The 22234-nt window shown below is 36.3% G+C and overlaps 1 protein-coding gene across 1 annotated transcript in view; it reads left to right on the top strand.

Annotated features, from left to right (window-relative positions):
- CPA6 (carboxypeptidase A6) overlaps nt 1-22234 on the top strand; it is a 343928-nt gene that overhangs the window by 271476 nt on the left and 50218 nt on the right. Inside the window, exons 7-8 of the mRNA XM_021688439.1 lie at nt 14764-14874; nt 15352-15442. Of these exons, the coding sequence (XP_021544114.1) occupies nt 14764-14874; nt 15352-15442 (202 nt within the window). The remainder of the gene's footprint in view (nt 1-14763; nt 14875-15351; nt 15443-22234) is intronic.

Here is a 22234-nt window from a genome sequence, read left to right as displayed (position 1 = left end):
GGTACATGGGATTTCTCTGTATTACTTGTTCTAATTACATCTCAAAATGAAAAATTTATTATGAAAATAATAGCCAGATCTCCACACTCCTGGATTCCATTCTCTCTGGAACCAAGGTGCTCTCTCTCTTGCCTGGAGATTCAAAGGCAGTTTTATCATTGCTCTTTCTTCCCTGCTATATAATCCCCAACTGACCCTGACTCTCTGCCATGGAAACCAGAAGTATCAAGATGTGGCTCTGGTTCCATATGTCCCTCTTTTTGTCGGCCAGCTTGATTATCCTGTGCCATGCCCTGAGAGGCACTTCCACTTCTGCTCCCCGCTCCAATTTAGCAGATGGGTCCGTGAATGTCTTGGACACACACAGCTCAGAAAACAATGATACAGAAGCAAACTACCCAGCTTAAATGATAAGATGGTCTTGATTATTTTGTTATTCGGAAAATTGCTCAAACTGAATTCATTACCTCAACATATAACACACAGTTGTTCATTATCTCAATATATAACTGCTGGTTGGCAGACATTTTTAAAGTGCAAAATACATGATATGATTGTGGGCTTTTATCTTTTAAATTGAAAATAATTATGTTGAAAAATACTGAGCCATCTCTTTTGATTTTAATACTTGCCACCTCTCTTTTTTTTTCTGGTATTCATATCACAAATTTTTATTGATTATAAGCAAAATAAAGGAAACAAATAGAGGTATGCTTGGATTGCAAAATCTCTTTTTGTTAAATGCTTGTTTATACCGGGTTAGCAGAACCATCACTGATGTTATATTCATGGTACTGTGGGGTTTTTTTTTGGGGGGGGGGGTAGGCATGAGAAGAGGAAGCAGACATGGTGGACTTAACTATTGAATTGTATTCTACAGATACTCCTTCACCATGAAACCAAAAAAAAAAGGCTTTAAGAAACACTAACTGTATGGGGGTGGGGAAGGGAGAGGCAAACCAGGAAACAGATTCTTTAACTATAGAGAACAAACTGAGAGTTACTGGAGGGGAGGTGGGCAGGGGGGATGGGTTTCATGGATAATGCATTAAAGAGGACACTTGTAGGGATGAGCACTGGGTGTTGTATGTAAGTGATGGATCACTAAATTCTACACCTGAAACTAATATTACACTGTATTTTAACTGGAATTTAAATAAAAACTAAAAATAAAAGAAACACTATTCATTGGTAATAAAGTTTTCTTAAATTTCTCATGGGCCAAGAGGGATGATACACTAAATTCATCAAAAAAAGAAAACTAGAATAGATTTATAAGGAGAAAGAAATCAAATATACAGAATTTAGAGGTTATCTTTCTGCAAAAGTAAACAGATGTTGTTTACAGGAGGGTAAGAGACTTAAGGCAAACAGAGGGCAGAAGTTCTGGAGTCAGGAATCTACACATGGACAGTAAGAGCAGACCTAGAAATGGAAAGTAAAGAAAGCATATATATATAGTTCAAAGGAAAAATATCATTCATTTGCTTCATTTCTCAAAACATCTCTAACTGAATGAAGCAATTTGGGTTTTGTTCACTTTTGAGAGTTTGAAGTTGTTGGTCTCGCAGATTGGGTATCTTAAGCCATGGCTAGTCCTACATGGCCCAGAGTTATGCATAGCACTTAATTTCTGCCTCCAATAATTCTACATTGCTTGGGTAAATTTGGCCAGAGTTTTTATTCATAGAATGTTTAGAAAGTGGCTCTGGGAAATATTTGATTTCCAAGTGAGAACAACTTTTCCGAGCATAAAAGCAAAGGAGGAAGGCATAAAGGAAATGATTGATAGCCCTGACTCAATAAAAATATTTTAGAGGAGTATTTAATGATAGGGAAAACTGTCCATGACATGTTTTTAGCATTTATTATAATTTTATCATTTATTATTATTTATAAAAAAATAAAAGACCAGCATGGATATTATAATTTCAGTGTGGTAAAATTTGTATCTGAAATATATATATCTGAAATATGCTAAATACTAAAAGAATTATAAGTGATTTTTATTTTCTTCATACTTTTCTGAATTTTCCAAATTTTCTATATTAAGCAGAACCAAAAATAATTTTAAAACAAATTTAACCCAGCCAAAACTGAATACATTTCATTCATTTTTTTTTTAAGATTTTATTCATTTATTTGACAGAGAGAGACACAGCGAGAGAGGGAACACAAGCAGGGGGGAGTGGGAGATGGAGAAGCAGGCTTCCCGCTGAAGAGGAAGCCTGATATGGGGCTCGATCCCAGGACCCTGGGATCATGACCTGAGCCGAAGGCAGACGCTTAATGACTGAGCCACCCAGGTGCCCCAATACATTTCATTCTTGAACTCATTTATGAGTTTATATATTCCTACAGGTTTGAGTCATATATTCCTACGGGTATTTTAGAATCAGTGGATGAATTCTATTTAACTCAGTGGCATACCAAAGATAAAACAAGGAATTGTGAGATGGGATCCAGGGGTAAATTGAGACAAAAATAGTCTGAAATGGAAAGTTCTTCCAGACTTTGAAGAACTACAATATATAGGTGGATCTAATTTGATTCTGTCAACAGGAGAAAGGTAGAAGTACACACAAAAGAATTTTTTTAAGAAAAATTTCCTTAGTTTCCCAGGTGAGCCACTATATTCCTCTGCTGCTACCTAATTTGAAACCTCACCCTTCTGGGTCCAGCCCAATTACAGCTGAAAACCACCTGCATTACACATTCCCACCCATCTATACTTGGCACCAGTGATAGCTAATCCTGGTGCCAAAATCTGGCATGTGATTCAGATGTTCTAGGTAGATAATTTAAATAACCAAAACTAGGAATGGAGACTTTCAGGGAAGGGAGTTATTTTCTAAGAACCAGGTGATGATTCTGAACAAGGTAAGTAGAACTATTTGGAGAGTATGGTGGGTTATGTGTATAGGACAGAGCTCTAAGGAAGACTTTGTGGTTGTGGAAGAATTCCTCCAACTGGGAAGGCTTCCAGAATGGGAAGGCTCTTTTTCCCAGGATCCAAAAGCTTTCTAAGGAATACTCCTTTCGATAACCATCTCTTTCAGTCTCCTTGTGTCTTACTGGTTACTAAAGGTAAAAATAAAAAGCCTCAAATGTAGGTGTGAAACTCAAAGTTTTGGTTCAAAAAATGTATCACTAAAAATAAACCTTTTAAAGAGAACTTAAATTGTACATATAAAATGTGTCCAAAGCCAGGGAATAAATAAGTAATTGAGATGGCTATTAAGCCTAGATCAAATATCTCTTTTTAATTTAAATTTTAGGTAGTTAACATACAGTGCAATATTGGTTCTGGAGTAGAAGTCAGTGATTCATCACTTACATACAATACCCAGTGCTCATCATAAAAAGTGCCCTCCTTAATACCCATCACCCATCTAGCCCATCCCCCATCCACCTCCCTCCATGAACCCCATTTGTTCTCTATTGTTAAAAGTCTCTTATAGCTTGTTTCCCTCTCTCCTTTTTTTCTTTTCCCCCTTCCCATATGTTCATCTGTTTTCTTTCTTAAATTCTACGAGTGAGATCATATGGTATTTGTCTTTCTCTGACTGACTTATTTCACTTAGCATAATACACTCTAGCTCCATCCATGTCACTGCAAATGGCAAGATTTCATTCTTTTTGATGGCTGAGTAATATTCCTGTGTGTGTGTGTGTGTGTTTGTGTGCATGTGTGTGTGTACCACTTCTTCTTTATCCATTCATCAGTTGATGGACAGTTGGGCTCTCTCCATGATTTGGCTATTGTTGATAATGCTGCTATAAACATCAGGGAGCCTGTAGCCCTTCGAATCTGTATTTTTGTATCTTTGGGGTAAATACCTAGTAGTGCAATTGCTGGATCATAGGGTACTTCTATTTTTTAACTTTTTGAGGAACCTCCATACTGTTCTCCAAAGTGGCTGCACCAGTTTACATTCCCACCGACTGTGCAAGAGGGTTCCCCTTTCTCCACATCCTTGCCAACACCTGGTATTTCTTGTGTTGTTAATTTTAGTCATTCTGACAGGTGTGAGATGGTTTCTTATCATGGTTCTGATTTGTATTTCCCTGATGATGAGTGATGTTGAGCACTCTTCATGTGTCTGTAAGCCATCTGGATGTCTTCTTTGGAAAAATATCTATTCATGTCTTTTGCCCATTTCTTAACTGGATTATTTGTTTTTTGGGTGTTGAGTTTGATAACTTCTTTATAGATTTTGGATAGTAACCCTTCATCAGATAGGTAATTTGTAAATATTTTCTCCCATTCTATAAGCTGCCTTTTAGTTTTGTTGACTGTTTCCTTCACTGTGCAGAAGCTTCTTATCTTGATGAAGTCCCAATAGTTCATTTTTGCTTTTGTTTTCCTTGTCTCCAGAGATGTGTCTAGTAAGAAGTTGCTATGGCCAATGTCAAAGAGATTTCTGCCTGTGTTTTCCTCTGAGGTGTTGATGGTTTCCTGTCTCACATTTAGGTCTTTCATCCATTTTGAATTTATTTTTGTGTATGGTGTAAGAAAGTGGTCCAGTTTCATTGTTCTGCGTGTTGCTGTCTGATTTTCCTAACACCATTTGTTGAAGAGCCTTTTTTCCATTGGATATTCTTCCCTGCTTCACCGAAGATTAGTTGACCATATTGTTGAGGGTCCATTTCTGGGTTCTCTATTCTGTTCCATTGATCTATGTGTTTTTGTGACAGTACCATACTGTCTTAATGGCTACAGCTTTTTAATATAGCTTAAAATCTGGAATCGTGATGCCTCCAGTTTTGTTTTCTTTTTCAGAATTGTTTTGGCTATTCAGGGTCTTCTGTGGTTCCATATAAATTTGAGGATTGTTTGTTCTAGCTCTGTGAAAAATGCTGGTGGTATTTTGATAGGGATTGCGTTAAATGTGTAGATTGCTTTGGGCAGTATAGACATTTTGACAATGTTTGTTCCTGTAATCCATGAGCATGGAATGCTTTCCATTTCTTTGGTTCCTCTTCAATTTCTTTCATAAGTAGGTTCCATAGTTTTGAGAGTATAGATCTTTTACTTCTTTAGTTAGATGTGTTTCTAGGTATCTTATTGTTTTTGGTGCAATTGCAAATGGGATCAATTCCTTGATTTCTTTTTCTGTTGCTTCATTATTGGTTAAAGAACATCCAACTAAAGAATGAATGGGTTAGCCAGGAAATTAGAGAAGAACTTTAAAAATACATGAAGCAAATGAAAATGAAAGCATGACATCCCAAAACCTTTGGGATGCAGCAAAAGCAGTCCTAAGAGGGAAGTGTATTGCAGTGCAGGTCTACCTCAAGAAGCAAGAAAAGTTTCAAATACACAACCTAACCTTACATATAAAGGAGCTAGAAAAGGAACAGCAAATAAAGTCTAAAGCCAGCAGAAGAAGGGAAATAATAAAGATTAGAGTAGAAATAAATGCTATAGAAACAAACAAAAAACAGTAGAATGGAGGGTGCCTGTGTGGCTCAGTCAGTTGAGCGTCTGCCTTTGGCTCAGGTCATAGTCCCAGGGTCCTGGGATCAAGCCTGCTTCTCCCTCTCCCTCTGCCTGCCACTCCCCCTGCTTGTGCTTGCTCTCATTCTCTCTCTCTCTCTATCTGTCAAATAAATAAAATATTTTTAAAAAACAATAACAACAGTAGAATGGATTAATAAAACTAAGAGCTGGTTCTTGGAAAGAATTAATAAATTTAATAAACCCCTAGCCAGACTTATCAACAAGAAAAGAGAAAGGACCCAAATAGAAAAAATCATGAATGATAGAGGAGAGCACAACCAACACCATAGAAATACAATTTCTCTTCAACCTGGAAGAAATGGACAAAGTCCTAGAAACTTGCAACTACCAAAACTGAAACAGGAAGACATAGAAAATTTGAATCAACCCATAACCATCAAGGACATTGAATCAATAATCAAAAATCTCCCAACAAACAAAAGTCCTGGGCCGGCTGGCTTCCCAGGGGAATTCTACCAGACATTTAAAGAAGACTTAATATCTATTCTTCTCAAACTGTTCCAAAAAATAGAAATGGAAGGAAAACTTCCAAACTCATTCTATGAAGTCAGCATTACCTCGATTCCAAAACCAGACAAAGACCCACTAAAGAATTATAGACCAATATCACTGATGAACATGGATGCAAAGATTCTCAATAAAATACTAGGAAATCAAATTCAACAGTACATTAAAAGAATTATTTGCCACGATCAGGTGGGATTTATTCCTGGGCTGCAGGGGTGGTTCAGTACTCCCAAATCATCAGTGTGATACACCATATTAATAAAAGAAAGGGTAAGAACCATATGATCCTTTCAATAGAGACAGAAAAAGCATTTAACAAAATACAGCATCCTTTCCTGATAAAAACCCTGAATGAAGTAGGGATAGATGGAACATACCTCAACATCATAAAGACCATCTACAAAGGACTCACAGCTAATATCCTCAATGGAGAAAAACTGAGAGCCTTTCCTCTATGGGTAGGAACAAGACAGGGATGTCCACTCTCACTATTACTATTTAACATAGTACTGGAAGTCTTAGCCTCGGCAGTGAGACAACAAAAAGAAGTAAAAGGCATCCAAATTGGCAAGGAAGAAGTCAAACTTCCACTCTATGCAGACAACATGACATTCTATGTAGAAAACCCTAAAGACTGCACTGAAAATTGCTAGAACTCATACATAAATTCAGCACAGTCACAGGATATAAAATCCATGTACAGAAATCTGTTGCATTTCTATACACCTAAATCAAATATTTCATGAGTTGAGTAAGCAAGTCTTTGTTCTTAATTGCATAATAAGAAAAAGTTCACCTTCTAAAAATGACCTGCATTTTTATCTGACTTTGTTCACTACCACTGCAAGTAATTACAATATTTTGTTTTCTACCAGCCTTTTAGTACCTTTAACTTACCATATTCTCCCATCCTCCATCATCCCCAATCTCCTCTTTAATCCTCTGCATCCTCCAACCCAGCTCTCTCACCCTTTTACTCAATTTATGATGCCTTAAGGCATATCAGGGGATATATTGATGTTTGTTCAGTTTAATTAAATTTAAAACCATTGCATCCATTTTACTCCACTATCCAGCACTGAGAATGTTCTGGGCATTGTTTCTACTGGCAGTCCTCACTTTTCTTCCAAGTAGTGTAGGACTGTAAAAGTGACCATTCAAGCTGAAGTCATAAAAATCTATCTTAAAAATCAATGGGGGAAAATTATGTTTGTTCAATGACCTCTATCTGTTTTTATCAAGAGATTAAAAACTCTCTTACTTTGTTATAAATATGTAGGGAAATGATCAAAAAATAGTAAAACCAGTATTTATTACAGCATGATTTAAAACATTAAAAATATTCTTATTTCTTTGTCAAAAAAAGAGCTATTATGGGTAATTTGGATAGTGCTTGCCTTCTCATTTAACTTACATGAAGTTAGCATATTCTTTTATGCTGTGGCAAATTGCCGTACTTCTTTCTTAATTTGGATCAGCTTCCAATATTTTTGTCCTTTGCACTTTCAACATCATAAAATATCTACAAGAGTTCCTTTAATGTGAAATGTTGACTGCATCTTTTCTTGTGGAACATCTTCCCCCTTTTCATCACGGCCACTTTTCTCATTTATGTCCACAAGTTTGTCTTCACTAAGTTCCTCTGGCTGCATATCCAGAGTTGAATGGTGGCAGTGTCAACATTCCTGTTGTCAGCTATTTCTTCTATAACTCTATTTACATTTGGTTCAAATTTCACCTCTACATTATCACTTCTTATTCTTTTGCTGCACTTTAATCTTCGTTGGCCCATTCCCTCTTACCATTGTCCATTTTTATAAAATGCCACATAGAAACAAGGGGGAAACACAGCTACACACTTTGCTGTCTGTGTATAAACTGAAAACCAGATGCACAGTGACCAGTCACCCACTGACAGATTTTAAAAGTCAGTCACAGATGTTGATGCCCATCTGTTATTTACATAATGCTTTGTAGATGAATGATCTAACACTGGTAACTAAAATTTGAACTGCACTTGTTGGAGGACTGATGTTATGTAACTAAACTCTGGCAACTGAAATTTGTATATATTGGAACTCTACAAACTGAGGGCACCTGTACTTTCTTTTAGTAGGTATAAGATTATTATATAGTAGATTTTAATAATGCCACAAAGTTGGTCCTGGCCTCTATTTTATTGTTCCTGAGTATATACACCAACCATTGTTATTAGACAATCTCAGTGTAAAAGTTCTATAAATGAGATGTGGTATTAGGAAAAAGTAAAGTGGACATGCACCAGATATTATAGTCCTACTGGTGACAAAGCATTTCAAATAATTTTATTAGAAAATGTAGATTTTTCAATCATCACCTACCCTGCTAGATTAATCCCTGGGCAGTTCTAAGTATATGTTAAGTATGAAAGTAACTAGAATTTAAAGGATTAGCATATGATTTTCCAGTTCTCCATCCTTCATTCACAGAACATTTCTGTTTGTGTTGCTTTCAAACTATTATTTAATTACCAATTTGTATTTAATGAGCTTCTCACAGTGTGACATCAAATATCTTTATAGATCAAGCTCCCTTTTGAAAATTTCCCTAGAAACTATACTGCTCTAATTTTCCTAGTATTAAATTTTAAATACTTCCTTTGTGTTGAGATGCACCTACTTTGATACTACAACTCTTTTCCATCCTAAATAATTTTACTCCAGTCAGGTGAGGATATTCTTCAGCTTGACTGGTAACTGTGCCCTTCCTTTGGCATCAGCTGTAACATGTCTTCTTCTCCTAGCATGCCCTTTGAATATGGTCATTATTTTTAGGTCCTCTAAAGTGATTCTAGAACAAAAACAAAAAATTTAAACATTATCTTTTTTAAAGCCAGTAACACCAATTCTCAAAAAAAAAAATAAATAACATTTCAGGTTGTCATAGGGGTCTAAGAAACAATATTCAATCAAATCCAAAAAATGTGAAAAGGAGGTCAACTCTTTAGCCTAACTTTCGCAAACTACACAAAGACTTTGGTGATTGTAAAGTTTGTCTTCAAATTTAACAAAGGTTAATTTGGTGAATTTGGGTATATGACAAACAAATATTTATGGGGAAATCAAAATAGTCTTAGCAGGTGATGAATATCAAATAAATTCATACTTTGTCTCTCTTCAGAAATTCCCTAACCTAATACCAAACATATTTTCCTAACAAGATAATATTCAAAACTTCTCTGATATTTATTTTTTGGCAAAGTATTTTTAAATAAATTGATGAGGTTAGTGTAGTACCTAAAGGCTGCCACACTGAGGCATGTGATGCATTGTTTTGTGACTGGCTTTCAGATCACAATTACTAGTCTTCCTCATAAGGAACAATAGTAGTCTAGAAATGAAACTTGTAAAGCCCTGGAACTTGATTAGTAGGCATCTCCTTTCCTGTGTGTATGGGTGTTGTAAATTGATTGCTAAAAAGAGTCCCACACATTAGAAGGAAAGCACACCCCCTACTTTATGGTTATCATATGTTAGAATAATAGGAAATAGTCACATGGTCATCTTTTTTCTAAAAACTCCATCTAAACTACAAAAGAGAAATGATCTGTCCTATTACTTAAAGCATTCAAGTAAGGAGATCTCTCAATTGTCCTATTCAGGACTGAACAGTCGTTACATTGTGATCACTCTCGCTTTGTCTGACCAGATGGGGAATGGCTGCAATTCTTAGAGTGTTATAAAAATCACAAATATAGCATATGTGATACAATGACACCCTGTTTATTTGTCAGAGAAAGAACATGTTCTGGCAAGTCTTGGAAATTAAATCCACTCCAGAATAGAATACTAGAAAACAGCTTCTTAATTTAATACATAATTTGAATATAAAGAGCTTTAAAATGAGTCCATGTTAATGACCGCAAAATAATAAAACAAAATTTGACAAAATTATAAGAGAAAAATGACAAATCTAAAATAATGTTTTTTAATACAACTCTCAGTGATTAAGAAAACAGGCAAATTTTTAGCAAGAATATAGATGATATAAGCAATGTAATAAACTTAATATACTAAACACATATAAAATCCATACCCAATAATTAGGGAATGCATATTCTTTTCAAGCCCAATTGAAACATTTACAAAAATTGACTAGACCACAAAGCAAGGTTCGAGAAATACTAAAGAGTCTATATCATATAGACCAAATTTTCTGACTGTAATGCAGTTGTTAGAAAATATTTATGAAAATGTGACTTGAAGAAAATTCACGTTTTAAAATTAAAAATATAACATGTTTAAAGAAATGAAGGAAAATTTTCAATATTTACAACTAAATGGAAATAAAACTATTATATATCAAAACATATGGAATGTAGCTAAGGTAGTACTGAAGAAGAATTTGTAGTTTTAAATAAATATATTACAAAAGAATAAGCTCTCCAAATTAATGAGCTAAGCTTTCAACTCAAAGTAGAAAAGGAAAAGGAGAATTAGCAAAAGCAACAAAGAGCAGAAACCAACAAAACAGAAAGCAAAGATATAATCTTTCTTATTGTATCTTCATTTTATATTTAATTTCTGCTCTAGGCCCAGATGGTTTGCTCCCCAAATAATGAGTAATATAACCCAGATAGTAGACAAAGACAAAATAAGAAAGGAAATTACAGGTCTATCTCAGGAATATAGATGTAAATATTAGCGACCTGAATCCAGCTAATATAACAAGAATACATATCATAACCAAAGGAGCTTATCCCAGGAATACAAGGCTGATTTAACAATAGAAAATTACTAATTAAAATTGATTATAACAACTATATGATTGTGTTAATGAAGAAAGATTACATGCTAAAATTCAACATCCATTAATGACAAAAACAACCTAGCATAGAACAGACATCTTTAATGTGTTCAGCCTTAATTTCAAAATCAATGTGAAGGGAGAATGATCAAAAATAGCCAAGGCAGGGGCTCCTGGGTGGTTCAGTCATTAAGCGTCTGCCTTCAACCCAGGTCATGATCCCAGGGTCCTGGGATCGAGCCCCACATCAGGATCCCCGCTCAGTGGGAAGCCTGCTGCTCCCTCTCCCACTCCCCCTGCTTGTGTTCCTTCTCTCGCTTTGTTTCTGTCAAATAAATAAATAAAATCTTTAAAAAAAAATAGCCAAGGCAATTTTGAAGTAGAACAACATGAAAAGACACATCCTACTGGACTGAACTGATTCTATATAAACTGTAGTGTGGTTTTAGTGAACAGATATAAACCAGAGTGCATTAGAGCAATTCCATGCACAAATGAAAACTTGACATTGGACAGAGGTGGCATGTAAACTCACTGAAGAGATGAACCATCCAAATGAGTACAGTGGCATACTTGGTCTTCCATAGCAGAAAAATAAATCCCAACCTCACATCATGTAAAAAATCATTTCTAGGAGGTTTAAGGCTTACATTTGAAAACAAACTTTAAAACAACTTTTGAAGAAAATACAGAATAGCATCTTTATGATCTTAAGGCGGAGATGAGTTCTTAAATAAAACTTTATACATACCACTGAGATCAAAGTTTATGTATGACAAGGATATGATGAAAATAGGAATCAATAAGCTACAAGAAAGGAAGATGTTCATGATGCATATAACCAAACAAAGGATTAATATCCAGAAGATAAGAATAAATAGAGTTTAATTTTTTTTAATGGGCAAAAATGAGTGAGCAATTTATAGAATCACCTATTATATAAAAGCTATTCAATATAATTTGTAATGAGGGAAATGCAAAGTAAAACAACAAAAGCACAATTTCATACCCATTAGATTTTTTTTTTAACTAAAAGCTCAATGATATCAAGGGTTAGTAAAGTTGTAGAGCAATGGGAACTCTCATTCACTGCAGGTGAGAGTATTTACCAATTTAGAGAAAAATAGCAGTATTTAATAAAGTGGAGGGCATATAAATCCATGGCCCAGCAAATCCCTTCCTAGATGTATAGTAAAGAAACTCACACATGTCTAGGAGAAATGTGCAAGAATGTTCACTGCAATATTGTAACAGTGAAAGCAACCTAACTCTCCATCAACAAAATAAGGAATCAATGTATTGTGAATTTAACCATTTAATTGTGCTGTTAAAATTAATAAATCAACTTAAGTGTCAAAAATCTGGGGAGAAGAGCAGACTGAATTGACACATCATGATCTCATTTGCATGAAATTTCAAAGCATACACAATATTATATATCGTTCCTGAGTCCATTTATAATAGCAAAACATAAAATCATGCATGGGATTGATAATGCAAAAGTTAGGATAGTGATTACTTTGGTAGAGGAGAGGAAAATGGGATCAGAGTATAATAAAAAAGGGAGCTTTGGTTTTATCTATAATGTCTCAATTTCTTTTTAAAAGATTTAATAAATATGGCAAGGTGTAGTTGGTGGGCACATAGATGTAATATTCTCTGCTCTTTTTCTATTTGCTTCAAATATATTGTGATTTTTTAAAAGGAAGTTAGTAATATTGTTTTAAATACAAAAGCATGGTGGTCACTTGCATGGAGGAGGAGAAGGCAGGATAAGATGAGAAAGTTCCCTGCAAGTCTCTAGCATAGTCTGGTGGTTAGGTGCTAACATGATCCATGCTTGGAAAAGGTGAGACTTCCCAAGTTTGGACTGAGATAAATGAGCTATGGTCCCCAGTGCTAGTCAGGGAGGAAGAGAAATTACCATGACTTTTCCCTACCCTTTCTTTCTTGCCCTGTTGCCCCAGCTCTCTTTCCTTCCATCTCTTCTCTCTCCCTCACTAGCATGGCACAGAAACCCACAGCTGCCTAACTTTATGGAAGAAATGTAGCTAACCATACAGCTCTGTCTTTGCCATCCCCAGCAGGAGACTTCCTCCAGGCATTGGGGAACCTCCATTAATTAGAGGAAATCAGAACTCTAGGATATGTACAATCATATACCAGGAATTTTCCTCTCGTTTGAGGCATTAGACAGCTCATAGAAATTCAAACAGTATGAAAATTCTACAGAAGCTATGTGGCCAAAAAATCATTATTGAGCCTTAAAGTAAGAGAGAATTGTATTACATTTATTAACTTGTGTTAATCTCCTAGATATTGAAATTAGATTCAATAAAGTGGTATTTAACTCTTATGTTCTTGAGCATATCCCTATATTTTCATCATTATTTCTCATATGATAGTTTCTAATGTATTATTGGATTGCTCTCTATGAACAGCATTATCATCATGTAAATGCCAATGCTGTTTATGATGGGTTCAGAAATCCTACTTAACAATATGTAAAAGAAGATTGAAGCTTTAAGTATTAAATTTTCCAAAGCAGTATATACATACTTTAAGAATTCTTTTATTTTGAATTGTGTTTTTAATATAGTAAAAATTCAAACAATCCAAATGAATATAATATTAAATGTAATTCTCTTTCCCATACATTGTCCCATGAGTCCCCTCCCCAGAGGCAGTCATTTTCAAGTTCCTGTTTTGCTAAGATAACTTATATGTGGACAAATAGGCATCAAAAAGAATTGTTTTAAAAGTCCATTCCATAGGAATCATATTTCAAAATGTCTGTATTCTTAGCACATTCAATGCTTTTCTGTTTGAGGCCAAACGTGTAGTGCAGAAATCTTTAGGCTTGGGGTCAGACAGAATATAAGTAAAACCCAAGCACAAGAGCAAGATTTTGAAGCCAGCCACAATAAAAGTGATAGAGATGTTATAATCTTTATTAAACTTTTAATAGAAAAATCAGGAGAGAACAGTGTCAATGCAGTAAGTTCCAAGACTTGAGTCTGGTACCAGTTAGACATAAACAATTAAGTGACATGTATAACTAGCTTGTATTATGATATATCATGTAAGGATACCAAAATATTTGGGTAATTATTTTGTCTAAAATTGAAAGTAATCTTTAGGGGCGCCTGGGTGGCTCAGTCATTAAGCATCTGCCTTCGTCTCAGGTCATGATCCCAGGGTCCTGGGATCGAGTCCCACGTCAGGCTCTTTGCTCGGCGGGAAGCCTGCTTCTCCCTCTCCCACTCGCCCTGCTTGTGTTCCTTCTCTTGCTGCGTCTCTCTCTGTCAAATAAATAAAATATTTAAAAATAAATAAATAAATAAAATTGAATGTAATCTTTTAAAAAAAAAGTTCAAGATAAAAATCTCAAAGAATATATGATGTGGAGGGTGGGTTAAATAGGTGATGGGGATTAAGGAATACTCTTGCTATGATGAGCACCAGGTATTGTATGGAAGTGTTGAATCACTAGTATTACACTGTATGTTAACTAACTGGAATTTAAATTAAAACGTTTAAAAAATAATTTAAAGGGGTGCCTGGATGGCTCAGTCATTGAGCGCCTGCCTTCGGCTCAGGTCATGATCCCAGGGTCCTGGGATTGAGCCCCGCATCGGGCTCCCTGCTCTGCGGGAGGCCTGCTTCTCCCTCTCCCACTCCCCCTGCTTGTGTTCCCTCTCTTGCTGTGTCTCTTTCTGTCAAATAAATAAAATCTTAAAAAATAAAAAATATTTTAAAAAAATAATTAAAAAAATTTTTATTTTGAAAAAGAATATATGATGTCAAAGAGTATAGTTCATATTAGCTTGTTACTCTTCAACACAATATATTTGGTATTTCCCATGGATGGAAAGGATTTTCATATATTTTTTCTAAGCCTGTATTTGGGATCAGTTTGTAAGAAAAATGTCACCTTTGTCTTTTAGGCTCTTCTAACATATAAGAGTGACCCAACCATGAGAAAAATGTTGAATCATCTGTATTTCTATATCATGCCTGTGTTTAACGTTGATGGATACCATTTTAGCTGGACCAGTGTAAGTCACTTTGCTATCCAACTGAAAAGAGAGACTAAATAAATAGAAAACAGCCATAGAACAGGAAGGAAACCTGGTGGGCAGACAGCCTAGTGATTCCAGAACTACAAAAGAGACCTCCACTCCCTGTCCCATCATAGCAGCAAACTTGTGTTTATATGTTTGGCTTTGCATGAGATTCCATATAAGTCAAGATGTCTGCTTCCAAAGAAATTGTGAAAAGTCACTAGTCTAGCCTAGCTTACTCAATTTTGCCCGAGAAGAAATGAGGCCAAGAGAAGCTAAGAGATAGCAAGTGTGTGGCAGAAATTGGAGCATGAACCTACTGCTTATCCAATCCTCTTTCTACTCCCTGGATTTGTCTGTTCCCAGAAATCTCCCACAGTGCTGTGATTCATTCACCAATTGTGCTACTAAAATGCATGTGGATAACCTTTTGAGTATTTTTTCTACACCTATTTTCTTAATTACATCTAGGATCGATTTTGGAGAAAAACAAGGTCAAGGAGCTCAAGATTTCGCTGCCGTGGAGTTGATGCCAATCGTAACTGGAAAGTGAATTGGTGTGGTAAGTTGGAAACTAACTGGAATTTAGATCCAGAGGTTTCCACAGCTTTCACTCTCAAAAATGATGAGCCCAATAGGATTCCAATATAAGATTGATGTTTTAACGTAGGTGAAAACCTAATAGAGAAAAATACAGATATATACCTTGTAGCTATAATTTGCAAAAGAAAATGAAAGGGATTTTTAATATGCAAATATCAAAGATTTAAATCTGTCAACCAAATCCTGAAAATTGAAAATTTAAACACAGATGTAAAAGCAGAAAACTGAGGAATATTTGACATTCAGAAACTAAAACAGAACTGTGGTTTGTGGTATAAATCTGCTTAAATATTTTAATCCTTTCATTGAGAAAGTGAGAGTAACTCTGATCCTGCTTTCATCTGTCTATGACAATCAAAACTACCAAATCCTTGTCCAGAATCTACCTATCTAAGGTATCATACAATGATTGACCACTCACGTGGCAAATGTCTTTCTGCTACATTCCATCTTTCATTTATACCTTTCAAGTGAAGAGAGGATGTCATTTTAATGAAGGAAACTCTTTCAAAATAAAGAAGCAGGTAGGTACTAGAGAGGGGAAGAGGGACAGGAGGGAGAAAATTAGCCAGAGCTAGTATAGAGGAGGAAAAACTTCACTTCTACCCACCTTGGGATTTTTAGCTAAAGCTCTTAAACAAAAAGGCAGATTAGCAAGAGAAAAACAGTTTATTAACATGTGCGGCATGTGTCACATGGGAGAAACCTCATGAAAAGTAACTTGGGGTGGCAACTTAGAACTCGGCTTATGTAGCATCTTCAATAAATTTGTAGAGAAATGACAGGACAAAGGAAAGTCACTTTGGGCAGCACGCCGTGGGAAGGTAAATATATGGGAGACAACTAAGGGAGTAGGGTTTGTTTGCAGCTTTCTGTGGTGCTGTCTCTAGGATGATAAAGTCTGTCTCCAGTAAAAGGAGAATTTATATCTTCTCTTTAGGCAGAAAAGGGGGAGGCAGAGAGAGCTTTTCCTGCATTTGCTGCTGCTCAATTGCCTTCAGCTCAAAATAATTTTCGCGTCAAATAGACATATTTTGGGGTGACATATTCTGGTTTCCTTCACTAGTATCATACTTGGCAATAGGAGGGAGGGTAGGAAAAGTATTATCAAAAGGCAGTTGTAAGGAGCTCCCCTTTCACAGAGTCCTTCCTTAGCTCTCTCGAAGTATAAACCATTGTGGAACAGAAAGTCTTCTGTTAGTCCCTTAGAAATGAGGCCTATTCCCAAATCACTCATCATGTGATGCTTCAGGTTCTGCATTAGATGCCACTCTTCCCATCCTACCCACATCAGACAGAGCAACTGGGCATGGGCTTAGACTCCTTCCGTATATTCTCTCCAGGCAACCTCCCTTAATCAATTAGAATGAGCAAATAAGAATATGGCTCTAGAATATGACAGATAAGGTTTGATTCTACCATTATCAGCTCAATGACTTGGGTGATTTTTTTTTTCTACCTATCAATTTATAACAATAACACCTACCTCATAGCGTTCTTATGGGAATTAAAGGAATTTACATATGTTTAATGGCTAATTCAGTCCTAGTTCCAAACAGAGATCTAAATATCAGTGATCTATCTCTTCTCCCCCAAGCTGCAGAACAGTCAATTGATCTCTGAGCCTCAGGTCCACTGTTAAAGTACTTCTTTCCTTCAGGAGAGTGTTGTGATGATAAGCCATAAGGTAAGCTTAAAAGTGTTGCATTTATGAGAGAAGAAAAGCATCAAATAAATACTATAAAGTGCTATTAGTGATGGCTGTTTATATTTTAAAATTTTTTCTTCAGGGCACCTGGGTGGCCCAGTCGGTTAAGCATCTGACTCTTGATTTCAGCTCAGGTCATGATCTCAGGGTCATGAGATTGAGCCCTGCATAGGGCTCCGCACTCAGCAGGGAGTCTGCCCAAGATCGCCTCTCCCTAGCCCTCTGCCCCTCCCCACACACACCCTCTCTCTCTAAAATAAATAATCTAAAAAAAATTTTTTTTCTTCAATCTGGACTGAGACAAAAATCAGGTTCACATTAACTCCCTAAGACCACTAATTCTTTTTTAAATTCTGTTTCCCTCTTTCTGATGCGACCATTTTGCATGCTAAAAACTGTGTGTCCTATTTCACTAGTTGGCGGGTATCTGCATCCATATATATGTCATACAAATGATGCCCACAGTCATCTAAGTGAGCACACTGAATGGGTTACTAAGTTCCATAACACTAGCAGGCCAGCCAGCTCTGTCTGTGTAAAGTTAGACTCTTATTTATATCCAGTTACAAATAAGTGTCTTGCTTTCCATTGTTCTTTTTCCTTTACCCAGCTTGTTTCCTTCTTACATAGGCCTTCATTGATTTCTTAGTTTCATCTGCAGTCCTAACTAGAACTCCTTTGATTCTTCGCATTTTGGAATCATTCTGATTCTTCCCGTGAGTCCAAATTCAAGATACGAGGGGATTATGTCAAATGTCAGTTGCAAAATGACCTTGATAGACTGTTTTAAGTGATGTGGAAATGGAGGCAGCCTGGCTGAGATCATCTCTCCCCACAAGGTGTCCCAAGGGGATGCAGCTGATCTGACAGGTAGGCAGATGTGGCCTTCCTCCCCTACAGCTATTTGCTTGGTCCACAGGACAGTGAACCTCACTGAGGGAACCACTCTTAGGTCAAGGGCCCATAAATAAGTGTAGTCCCTAAGTGAACCTCCAAATAAACAACCATAGTATAAATGACATAGAAATGCCCAGGAATGGCCAGGACCATTGAAAACACTATAGAGTCAAAGTTGAACTGACAAACAGCTATTTCTTTCTCTTAAGTGAGTCTCAAACTTAAAGAGTAGAACATGAAACTGCTTTTTACCATGAAAAATCCGTGGATTCCCATATAACAGTGTTACACTTCAGTGCATTTAATGTGGAGTAGACAGAGCATACTTCATAGCTCTCCCTGGGGGCCTTCAGGCCATGAAATGAATATCATCACTCTAAAAGTGGATCCAGCAGAGAGAGTCAACAAGTCAAAGTAGTAGTGGGAAACAAGAATAAATATACAAATTTTACTCATTAATTCACCAAAGTTAATTGAGCACATACTCTCTGCTAGGCACTGTGGGTTGTTTTTTTTTTTCCCCCTTCTGTGTACTCTTTTTGGAGAATGCCATGAGCACTGCTTCTTCCAAATTGAAATAAATCCAGGAGAAAGGGAAAGAGTTTAGATGATATCCATATTTAAGCTTTAATCCCTAAATAACTCAAGGGTTGCCTAAAAATAAATTATTACTAGGACAACCTACAGAATGGGAGAATGTATTTGCAAATGATATATCTAATAAGAGGCTTTTATTTAGAATATTAAAATAACTCTTACAACTCAACAATAAATAACTCAATTTAAAATGGACAAATGATTCAGACACTTCTTTAAAGAAGATATACAAATGGGAATAAGCACATAAAAAAATGCTTGACATCTTTAATCATCAGGGAAATGCACTTCAAGATACCACGTCACACCCACTAAGATGGCTATAATAAAAAAGACAGACAATAACAAGTGTTGGTGAGGGTGTGGAAAAGTTGGAATTCTCATACTTGCTGGTGGGCATGTTAAATGATGTGGCCACTTTGGGAAACTGCTTAATGGTCACTCAGAATTTACCATATGACCAGCAATTCCACTTCTACATATATATCTAAGAGAAATGAAAACATTTGTCCATACAATGCATACACATAGATGTTTCTAGCAGCATTATTTATAATAGCCAAAAACTGGAAATAGCTCAAATGTCTATCAACCAAGGAATAGATGAATATGGTATATCCAAATAATGGAATACTATTTAGCCATAAAAAGAATACATACTGATACTACATAGATGCAACATAGATGAAAACATTATGCTAAGTGAAATAAGCCAATCATAATATTTATATGAAATGTCCAAATAGGCAAATCCATAGAGACAGAGAGTAGATTGGTGGTTGCCAAGGGCTAGGGAGAGAGGGGGAAAAAATGCTACTGAGAAAGGGTTTTCTCTTTGGCATGATCATAATATTTTTGGAATTAGATTGTAGTGATGATTGTGAATATACTAAAATTCATCCAATTGTACACTTCAAAAAAGTGAATTTTATTACCATTTAAGAGTAATTTAGGCATTTAATGAAATGTAACTCTTCTTTTTTAGAACACTCAATTACCTAATATTATAAATTAGGTATATAGTGGGGAGAAAACCACTTTTTATCAGTGTAATCACAAATCCTCTCTCTACAGATCCCCTTCTCCCACTTACACCCCCTCACCCTATCAAAAAAAAAGGGGACCTGTTTTGATTGGGCAAATGTTTCAATAGATCACCTGAAATGAAAAGGAAACTACTGTGTACTGGTTGTTTGTGGCCAATGCCTGTGAAAGAACGATGGATGGTCACTGGCCTGCTTTTTAAGAGGATTTCTTCCAGCTGAAAGGCTTTTACTTTGAACCTGAACTGAATAGCTATAAAAAATATAGAGAATTTCAGAGACTAAATGTGGGGCAAGGAGAGGGAAAACAGGGAGAAAAATAACACTGCTGGAATATCTAGAAAGGGACTTCTTGGAAGTCAAAGATGTCTAAAGAGAATTTTAATTAAATTTTCCTGTGAAGTATGCAAATTCTCTTCAGTATTCCATAACCAGCATTGGTAATATTCAGTACAATCTATTTCACTTATTAAGGCTTTGTGGAATTGGATCTGCTATTTGGGGATGTGAGGAAGTGTTGAGTCTAGCCTCCAAGTAAGCTCAGGGCAAGAACTAATTCACATCAAATTTTCAGGGGTATGGAACCCATAACAGGAATGCACTGCCTTATAAGACAAGTATTGGATAACATTTGGCTAAGAATGATGCATAGATGGGATTAAACATCAACAGGATGGTCAAACTGGACCCGTAAGATGCCCACCATATATTGATTCTAACATATATTAATCCAATTTTAAATCAAAACAAATACATTGAACACCTGCTAAAATGCAAGGTGCTATAAATTGTATCAGAAAGTCCTGAATGATTTAATGAGTCCTTATCTAACTCCCAAGGAATTATTTGGGATTCTGAAGAAATATAAAGGGAAAATCTGTTGACTTCTCCTTTTTTTTTTTTTTTAAAGATTTTATTTATTTATTTGACAGAGAGAGATAGAGAGAAAGAGAACAAGTAGGCAGAGAGGCAGGCAGAGGGAGAGGGAGAAGCAGGCTTCCTGCGGAGCAGGGAGCCCGATGCGGGGCTCGATCCCAGGACCCCAGGATCATGACCTGAGCCGAAGGCAGCCGCTTAACCAACTGAGCCACCCAGGCGCCCCTTGACTTCTCCTTTTATATTTAAAACCAAGTTAGTGTAAAAAGATGTATTAGTCACCTGAAATCTTCCATGGAAGTTGGTAGAGAAATTAAAAAATTAAATAATCAATGAGTTAATTATCATGCTTAGTTATGCTTTTTATAAAGAAATTAAAGGGTAAAGAATCCTAGAAATTTAGATCAAATGGAGTTTGCTCACTGGTGTTGTTTATGTATTTATTATATAATTATTATAATTTCTATTTATTATACCTAACATTTATTAAGGATTCACTATGTGTCAAGCATGTGCTAAGTGCTCAAGATTATTCTTTCATTGGTAGATGCTATTATTATCCCTATGTAACTGATAAAGAAATTAAAATTCCAAGAAATTAGGAAACTTGCTTCAGATTACACACAAATTGAGCCACAGTGAGAAGCCAAGTCTGACTGACTCCACCGACCCTGTTTCAAGCCATTGTATCTGACCTTTTAGGGATCAGCTTGCAATGAATGGTCACTCCACTTTGTTAAAAAGTTAATGTGTGGTTGCAAAGGAGTAGTTTAGGTATCAAAATAATAATAAGACTGGGAGTGTTTTATTCAAAATTATGAAACATAGACAACAGGGAGATTGGGAATGTACGGTAAGAGAGGGGAGGAAGGTTTCTGGGTGCTACCTGGCGGTGGGGGGTGTTTGTTTTTTTTTAGAAAGTGAGAGTGTGTGAGCCAGGAGGGGCAGAAGGAGAGAGAAAGAATCTTAAGCCGACTCCATGCCCAGTGCAGAGCCCAAGGTAGGGCTCGATCTCACAACCCTGAGATCATGACCTGAGCCAAAATCAAGAGTTGTTCGCTTAACTGACTGAGTCACCCAGGACCCCCTCCAGGTACTATTTTTGAAATTGGGCCACTTCATACCATGCAGGCAGTTTGAATTTACATGTGATATCAGGTATATGACTATGAATTCTCCACTGAGACATTTTCCTTCCAGCCAGAACTTCGTATCTTCCCATAGAGGCAGATTTTTTTTGTAGCTTTCATTGAAAGTATCACCCTTTGAGGGTCCCACGTATATGCCTGGGTCTTACTCCCCCTTCCTGCGTATTAAGGATCCAAATCCTGATCCCCTGCCTCCACCACATGCAGCCATTGAAACAAGACTGAGCCACCCCAAGAATGGCTACAGCTTTTGCTTCAGCTATTCTTATTCCAACCCCCTCTTCATGTTTGTTCCCTTGGGAACATTTTTGAGAATTCTGATGTGTATTTAAATTGCTTTATTGAACATTCAGAGAGGTTTATAACAGGAGATTTTATCACAGTGTCTGGTACAATTCCATTATATTGCCAGAAAACCCAAGTATCATTTTAGACATTAATACAATTGGAATTAGTTTAGGCCTCAATTCTTGATGATGGTG

The sequence above is a fragment of the Neomonachus schauinslandi genome, chromosome 4 (assembly GCF_002201575.2).
Source record: "Neomonachus schauinslandi chromosome 4, ASM220157v2, whole genome shotgun sequence".
Lineage (NCBI taxonomy): Eukaryota > Metazoa > Chordata > Mammalia > Carnivora > Phocidae > Neomonachus > Neomonachus schauinslandi.
The sequence above is the reverse complement of the archived record's forward strand: the minus strand, read 5'-3'. Positions and strand labels throughout refer to the sequence as shown.